This window comes from Micromys minutus (genome assembly GCF_963924665.1).
Source record: "Micromys minutus genome assembly, chromosome: 7".
Taxonomy (NCBI): domain Eukaryota; kingdom Metazoa; phylum Chordata; class Mammalia; order Rodentia; family Muridae; genus Micromys; species Micromys minutus.
The window spans coordinates 28,109,344-28,118,690 of NC_137976.1; the positions used below are offsets into that span (position 1 = coordinate 28,109,344).

The 9,347-nt window shown below is 32.7% G+C and overlaps 1 protein-coding gene across 7 annotated transcripts in view; it reads left to right on the plus strand.

The window, feature by feature from the left end:
- Window positions 1-2,378, plus strand: part of CADM2 (cell adhesion molecule 2) — a gene marked incomplete at both ends in the record, with an annotated part of 927,734 nt that extends 925,356 nt beyond the window's left edge. For all 7 annotated transcript variants that reach the window (XM_080918671.1, XM_080918673.1, XM_080918676.1 and 4 more), the window contains 2 exons: window positions 931-1,056; window positions 2,260-2,378. In XM_080918671.1, the coding sequence (XP_080774797.1) occupies window positions 931-1,056; window positions 2,260-2,378 (245 nt within the window). The remainder of the gene's footprint in view (window positions 1-930; window positions 1,057-2,259) is intronic.
- Between the last annotated feature and the right edge of the window lie 6,969 nt (window positions 2,379-9,347).

Here is a 9,347-nt window from a genome sequence, read left to right on the forward strand (position 1 = left end):
TCTTACTCACTGAGTTTTCTTCCTTGCCATGTGACTTTCATAAATATCAATTTTCAAACACTTGCTTGTCCAAACATCTAGATACTTTTGATTTTCCCATATTTGTACTGGCTTATCTCTTTCCAAAAGAAGCCTTACTAACAGCAGAATGTAAAGTTTCTTGATAATCTTTTCCAATCATTGTTTGGAAAACTACAAATCCAACGAACATTTCATTCTCAGTGTGGTTTAATCATCTTTTCCCACCTATCTACCTTTCACTGCAGTGCAAACCTGTCACCATAATATATTACCGTCTTCCATCAAATTCCGAGTGTTTTCCCCAAGATTATCTGGTTCTCTCCTCCTTAGTTTACTCTGATGAAATTATTTGTTATGACTATCTGTTCTTTAAACTTTGAGCTCCCCAAAGTATTATGGTTAGATTTTTCTTAAGACTTCTTAAGAGCATTCATCAGTTTTCACAGCTTCAAGTATTACTTGTTAATGATAAATATTAAATTATAGTACTAAACCCAAGATTTTCCATCAGAATGATCTTGTTTTAATTTACCTATGAATTCCCTGTACCGTGTGTAGACATGTATGTGTATGTATGTATATAAATGTATATATTACAGAGATTTACATATACATTTATTCTTACAAATATGAATACTAAGTAAAAACATGTAACAACAAAAGCTTTTGTATGTATATTTAATTCATGTCATTCTGTTGTTAATATGTGAACTCAATGGTAAAAGTTAACATGTTCAATCTTATCTCTCCAGGTGTTTTGTGTGCTGTAGCCACACCACCAATATTTGTTGACTGGATGTTTGACATACAAAATCATTTTAGTAGAAACACACTGTTTTAAAATGACTTGTCTGGTTCTAGATATGTATTTCAGGAGGAAGTCCTACAACACTGTTTATTCTCTTGCAGATCCCAATTCTCTGGCTGGCCAGAATGGACCTGATCATGCTCTCATAGGAGGGATAGTGGCTGTTGTTGTATTTGTTACGCTGTGCTCCATATTTCTTCTCGGCCGATATCTGGCAAGACATAAAGGTGAGCAATGGTTAGAGAAAGCTCTCTTAGTTCTGATGTAAACCATTCCAGCACTGTTGACTTGGACATCTTGTGGGGTGTGTTTCTCAGGTGAGTGAAGGCAGGATGCACACAAGTAGGAAGAGGGATTTGGAGATGTAAATTCTAAATTAATCCAGGGAAGTGATGATAAGTATTATTGCAAATGGGCTGACAGAAATTTTACTAACTCTGTTCTAAGGCAAATGCTGTGCTACTTTAAACAGTGGAAAAGACAATGCATATATCTCCACAAATAAAATCATACACCATCCACCAGACATTCATAGTTCAGTGTTAGAAAAAAGTATGTACTTTATTTTCTTCCTAGTAACAATGGCTTACTTGGGAAATTTTGGCATTATTTAAACAAGCATTCTTTTACTACACCAACCTAATTCTGAGTGTTAAAACAACAAAACAAACTAAGAAAAAAAACAAAAAATCTGAATGAGAACAAAAGAAGGACAGTAATGTATTTTTAGTAATGAGACTTAACTCTTGAGTATTTGAGTATAAGTTTTATTCATATGTGTGTGTGTGTGTGTGTGTGTGTGTGTGTATTTGTATGAGTCAAAAAATTATGATCTTAAAAAAAAGCTTTTTATGAATTGTTAAAAAATTTATTTTATAATAGTCCAATTTTTAACATTATTGACATAGATTAGGTCAGTGAGGTTTTTCATGCCCAGGGGTATTTGGCCAATACAAAACAAACTACTATTTTTCTTAGCTGTTTTCTTATTTTCTTGGGTTTTTGTATCATATCGGTTTTTATGTTAAGTTTCAGTTTCTTTGTTTTGGAAGTTCAGATGTAAGTAAGCATAATAAATCATGGTAACAATTTAAGACTGTTATCAACTACATGCATGTTAATAAAGAACCCTAATTGTTTCAGCTAAATTTCGTTTATGATCTCATTAATCAATTTATCATTAAAGAAGCAAAAATTACAGAGTAGTCATTTCAGTCTCACTCCTGCCTTTACATAAATAATTTTGCCTTAGTTTCATTCAAAATACATCTCTTAAAATAAAAATGATAGAATTTTAAATGTTTGAATTGTGTGATGTATCACAATATTCTGATATTGTTTAATGTACCAAGATCTGGTCAAGTTTTTCTCTTAATACTAGTTATTTTGTTAGATGCCCAAAACTAACAACCTTCTTCCTGCATCCTCAGGAACATATCTCACAAATGAAGCTAAAGGAGCCGAAGACGCACCAGATGCCGACACAGCCATTATCAATGCTGAAGGCAGCCAAGTCAATGCCGAAGAGAAAAAAGAGTATTTCATTTAAAATTCAGGCTCCAAGTTCTGAGTTTTACCTACCAGGCTGACTGCTGGAGAAAACTGGCAATCATCTTTCAGAAATCATTCCAACCATCTTCTACTACTTTTATTAACACCCATACTCTACTGCTCTCAGTAGCCAGTGTATACCAACAATCAGCAGTTGAAAGCATCATTCTTTAATTACTGTACCATCCATAATGCAGGACATTTCTTATTGCCTAAATTTTACACCATTGCTCTTTTAACATACAGTGCTTGAATATACAGCCTTAACAATGTTAATCATCTCACTGGATCATGATATTGAGTTGTTTTTATACATTGAAGAAATGTATGCAGAGCCCCGCCCCTATATTTGTTTTCCATTAAGTCATAGACTTTATTGGTTTGCCATTGAACAGTTATCACAAGTTCCAGGATTAGGTGATGACCTAATGTGTTTAAGCTTAATCGAAGATTAGAGGTTTACAAACAATGTTTTCTACCTGTCTATCTTCAAAGATAACATGTTGTGGAAACATATGCCCTAGAAAACACAAACTGAAAAACACTGTAGTGTAGTTTCTGGAATGTTTGAGATAATACTGGTAAAACTGTATCAAGTTGCTATTTTAAAATTTAGTGTTTGATACAGGTACCATGTGTATGGATTATACTCATGACATGACACCTTATACTATTATATAGATCCTACCATTAGGTTATTGTAGCTTCATTTACCAATAAATTATTACAAACATTTAACTGCTTTGGGAATCATAAAGATTTCATTCATTTCTCTATTTGATTCTATAATTTATTTGTTCCATAAGGATTCACCTGCCTAAACAAAACTGAAGTAGGGCACAATTTTGAGACATTTTAGTATCTGTATATAGTGCATATAATAAATCCAATTAAACATTATTTGATACATATTTAACTTTTTTGGCTGTAGGTTATTCAGTCCTAAGTACACATTTTCTAACGTCCATTATATCCCTTTAGATATTGCATAAACTGATATTATAAGTAGATAACATGGATTAGTATTTTTGTCTGTATGTCCTAGCACTGTCAACGACAAATTTTTGTAGTTCTTGTTAATTTTTATTTGTTATACAATGGAAGCACAATGTTACAAGGAAAGGTAATTTTAAGCTGACAACCAGTGCGCAGCCTCAGGTTTTAAATCACAACCATGGTTGAATAATAACCTAAAAACAAACTCTTAGTTTGATTTCGTTTAAAAAAAAAAACTTTACACATTTTAATTTGGCAGTTTCAGGGCTGTTTACCTATGTTGATTTGCCAAAAAAGGAAGTGTTTATGGTATTTTTCTGCATAAATGAGCTAATTCTTTATATTAAATTCCTGTCTATGCATTTCGTGAGGTACAAACTTATGAAACAGAGAGTGATAGAGAACATGTGCCACACTCTTAACTCCAAGGTGAAAGTCTCTTTCTCCGCATTAGTTTAAATTTTGGTATATTGAACTATTATATAATCCCATAATCTTAAATACATGACAAAGCCAATACAACACCTTTTTTATTTGGGTGAAATATAATATTTAGTAGTATAGTTTTCATTACATTTATTGGAAACTAAAGAATAAAGATCCAGTTAGATGAAAATATTATTTTCCCATTTACAAGCCTTGCACCTTTAAGGGGAAAAGAAAAATTACACTATGATAGCTGTAGTTGTGATGTCTAACAGCATGGTGGAGTATTAAAATACCTTGGAACTTATTTGGGAGGACAAGAATGATTTAATACAATATCCTGTGCTGATAACAAATGAAAGGCCAGGATGCTGTATATTAGATTATTTATCAGAAAAGTATCAAACATTTAAGGACAATGTTAGAATTCTTAAGTTTTTTTTTAATTGTGTAGCATTTATCTTGTTGATTTCTTTCAAAAGAAAAAGGACGATGTCAGTCAAGCAGCACTTTTTCAAAATATACAGAACATAACTAATATGATGTGGTTGAGTGTTAACATAATAAATCATATACAGTATGACATTTTAAGGAAATAAGTCTGCATTGATGTGATTGCATGCTTGTTTTTACAGTTCACTCCATACCATCTGTGGAAAAAATGCAATAATATGTTAATATAGTATGGTAGTTCGAGAGAATCAGGTAGGTGCCTCTAGACACATTGAAACTAGAATAGGTCTATAAACTGCTCATATCTTTCAATGCATAATCTTTAGAAAGACTCCACACAGCAAAAATTCATCCTGTTAGTACAAAATGGAAAGGTTCTTATTGCTAACTATGTTGTAGAACTGCATCATCAGTGACTATTTAAAGCCTAATTTCAGGATACATTTACAAAATTGCTACTCTTCACCGATGCTCTATTTATGTCCTTCTTCATCTACATTCTACTTGGCTCCAACTGCTAAAATTGTTGCCTAAATAACACAAGCATTATTTATAACACTGTAAAATTAGAAATCCCAAATTGTTTGCCTTTCAAGATTTTTGACTCTTTTAACCCTTTTGAGAAATACACAAGCCCGTTAGAGTTTGTAAAATGAAAAATCACTGACACATAAAAATTAGTGGGCTCTAATCAAATGGTTTTCAGTTGAACATAGCTAATTTTGATTGAGTGACATTTCCTGTCGTGGAAAAAAAAGCGATGGAGTTATACATTCATGTGTTGAAAGGTTATTTGATATTGACTGAAGAAAACAAGTTAGAAGAATTGTGGGCATTCCCCATTCCAGCAAATAAAAATTAAATGAAATAAGATTTCTAAATTGGACTCATGTCAACTGAGAAGCCTGAAATAGGTCCAGTCGTATGCACGTGGAGCCACTCTCTGTCTCTGCTCAGGGAGTTCAGTTGGTAGGAAACACAGTGAAAAGAATGTGTGCACACACTCCTCAGAGACTATGAGCATCATTTGTTACAAAAGGGAGTTCCTCTCTGCCAGAAATGTTTACAGTGTACATTGATTGTCCTGCTTCAGTAAGATCCTACCAACATTCTTCTTGTCTTCTTTTCCTTTATGAATGGTCTGGAAAGAATGGTGACCAAATCTATAAGAAAAAAGGAAATGTTTATGAGTAAAATAGTAAAGACAAAATACCCCATTGGAATATTGGTGTGTGTGTGTGTGTGTGTGTGTGTGTGTGTGTGTGTGTGTGCTCGAATGCACATGTGCGCATGTATGCTTGTGTTTGCATGTACTTGTGTGTATGTATGTGGGTACTGAAGAGAAGAGAGATTACAACAAACACAGAGAAAGAGATTCCAACTTGTTTTCTGTTACCAGAAATTGCAAGAAGCAATTTAAAGAACCTGATATTGGGATTTACTCTAGAAACCGAATGATCTCATTAAAGATGTTTAGTCTTTCATAGAAACTTTACAATTACAATAACAAATAGAGAAAAAAAAAAAACAACTTTCCTAATTATGGCAAAGAAGCTAACACCTCATTTGTTTCGTTTGGGTTTTGTTTGATTTTTGTAAAAATATAAATATTCAATGAAAAAGACAGGCTCACTTGTAATTATGTAGTCATGATTGTAACAGCATTGAGATACCATATAGGCACATGTACAGCAGCTGTTTGACAGCAATGGCTCTTCCATGTAACATAGCAGTTACTGTGTGATTTAGTGCCACTTATTGCAAAGTGTTACCAATGGGCACATTGAAAACGCATTTCCCTGTCCCTTTTGACATAATTATAATGTAAAAAATAAAGATATAAAATTTTACACTTTTTTTTCACATCGTGACAGGAAAAAAAAAAAAAAGACTCTTCACATCAGTCTGTAGCCTTCTCATAATATTTTGATCCCAGAAAAGTTTTGAAGATGGCCAATTTTATTTCCTTTAAAAAAAATGGTAATCTGTAACGGGTACAGACAATGAAATGATTACTCAGTGGTCACACCTGAAATAACTGAAAAGCCGAAGGGAAATGACTGACGAGTAATGCTTTTTGTTAAGTGGCACCAAGTACACACTAAAAACTATGCAAAATATAGGTAACCACACTGTATGTACATGTAAGTATCTTGTACTCGCTGTGTATGGATGTTGGAAACCCATGTAATTATAATATGCATTTTGAATTCTGGGAAAGAGGAAATCTTAGTGTAGATAATATAATTTGTTTTGAAATATACATTGGCAATATTGAAATATACTCAGTGCAATATCTCTAATTCTATTGCTGAATACTTAATGCAAAGGATTTTACAATACTCTTATGGAAGATCCAAGAGTTTGCTAATTCACCTTTTATGGTTTAAAGTACTAACTACAGCAAGTTATGTTTTTTTTTCTTTATTCTTACTGAATTATTGAAAGACATTTATTTGGTTTAGTGTTTAACATTACTGCAGAGAACAAAAAGATGTGGATTTTAATCATTGATTCACATCTAACGGAATTTGACATTCACTTTAGTAGATTGATATACTTTGATTATGAGTAAAATTTATTCAAAGTGCATAAGGTATATTTAGTACTTAAAGTCACAGATTTTAATGAGGAAATTTTTGTTGCTATATTTTTCCTTTGTCTCCCTATCACAACCCAAACATGCCCTTTGCACTTCGATATACCCTTCCAAAGTCAGTGGATTGAACGTAGCAAGATAATCATGAGACTTGAAGGGGATGGTATATGTCAATGGGTTCTAAAATCATCAGCATTTTTATGTATTGAGATTACTATTGAATGCAATAGTTATTGGATATAGCTGGTAATTTCTCTGCCATGCATACTTACAATAATTCTTCTACCTCTATCACTTTTAACTTGGGCTATGATACTTCGATATAAATAGCGGAAGTAAATATTTACAAGATATCCCAGGAAGCACCATTTTGGGACCTTCATAATAATGCACTCCCCACTCCCTGGGAAATCTCAAAAGCCAACTTCTTGTAGTGTATTCTATGGTGTATGGATATGCGTTTGTTTAGCTTCTCTCTCACTAGCTGCACATAGGTAACATATGAAACTTTGCTGAGGACAGTTCCTTCCATACCTAGTGAATGTTTTGCTGTTATGTAATTATAACTTTTAAAAAGGAATTTGATGGCAGCAGCTTGCAATCCAATCTGATATTTCACTTTATTTTTAATGTGTAAGAGTTCCTTCAAATTCAATGGTGTATTTTTTGAGGATAAATCATCTATATGATTTAATTTCCAGAGAAATTTTATCTATATAAACAAAAATTAAGTATTTTAAAACCACCTCCTTATGAACAAACAACCCCAATAATTTAAAATATTTTCTAAAAAGCCCACACTTTCGGTCTAGGCATGATAGAAACTTTTCAATAATGTAATTAAATTTGTTAAAATAAAATGCCATTTTATGAGCGTATTTTCCTTCAGGAAAAAAAATAGATTACATAAATTTATTAAATACTGATGATGAACCTATAAAATACGCATAAAATGAAAGTATGCTGTTTTGTGTCATGTGGTTATGTTCTAGATATCATTTGTTTTGTTCTTCAACACTGTTTCCATATATGTATATGTAATATATATGATCATATATATTATATATATATAATGTGATTGTTTTGGAGAAAACGGGCCCAAATGTGAAAAAAATGTAAAGAAAACACTATACCCCCTCGGAAATATGATGTATATTTCAAAGATATTAAGTTAAAAGAGAAGTGACAATTGCAGAGGCACAAGAAAAATCTACCAGGGCTCAGCACTTACGCACTTTTCCCACATCCAGGGTCAAAGCAGTCGCGATTCCTACATGGACTTTTAAGCGCAGCATGAAATGCAGCATTACACGAACACACAGTACTGTCAAACCTCAAATGCTTTCTTTCTTTAGATGCTTTCCCTTGTACATGATCCTCGTAGACATGTTTTTATATTTGCTGATAGTGAACGTCACGCGCAATAAAATGTAACGGTTGGAAGCAGTAGTCACTAATCGGTTAAAAGACAAGTTCAAAATGTAAACAGTTGTTATCTTTCTCCTCTTTGCTTTTCTCTGTGGTTCCGATGTGTTGACTGAATGTCATGAATAGAACAAAAAGCAATCTAGAAGCTTTTCAAAGCTAGTACTATTGCTCCTTATAAATATGTAACATTTTAATCTTTCTACAAACCTCGTTCGCTGTACTTGCTGTACGTGTTGTCGATTGATTCAATGATGCAACTGAGTAGTGAACTAAGGACTTCTGAGTCTGAAACGGCTAATCTCTTCTTCATATTCAGTTCACATCAATATTTGTCAACCGGTTGTTTAGCCTTTTATTCAACCGTAAATTTTCCTTAAAGACAGCTCCATTCTTATCATAAATATTTCCATATAAACAACCTTGCAACAAGTTTGCCATGTTAAAAAAAATTTAAAGACTTATCTCCGAAGACAGTGTCCAGAAATGCAGGTGTTCCCAGTAAAGTACCTTCAAAAATAAAGTGTTCTATTTATGTGACATGAAATCCATATCTTTTGGAAGGGTATACTTATTACAGCACTCAAATATATTCTGTGCTGTAAAGATCCACCGAAATGAAGCAGTAACACACAGAAAACAAACACAATTATTGAATCTACTCTTATCATGACCGTTTTCACAAGACAAAATGCATATTGTAATATTAAGTACATGACACTTGCATGTTGATATGCCTATATACTTACAAAGTATTCAATGTGTACTGAGTGGCGCTTCAAATATGTCATGTACAACACTTATAAACATGCCTACAGGGTTCCCATTTCACTCCGTTTTTCCTTTCAGTAAAGTCTCCTCAGAAAAAGAAACTGTCTGATAAATATGAAAAAAAAATAAAATTTGAATTTTAGTTATCTGCTGGACATTACTGAACTTTTTCTTCATTTAATGTATTTTAGGCTTGAACACAGACATTGGAAATAAAGTTTCTTTTCTTAAGTGAAAAATTACAGAAGATGTTATGAATCACATTTTGTTATGCCAAACACATTTCAATGGCATTTC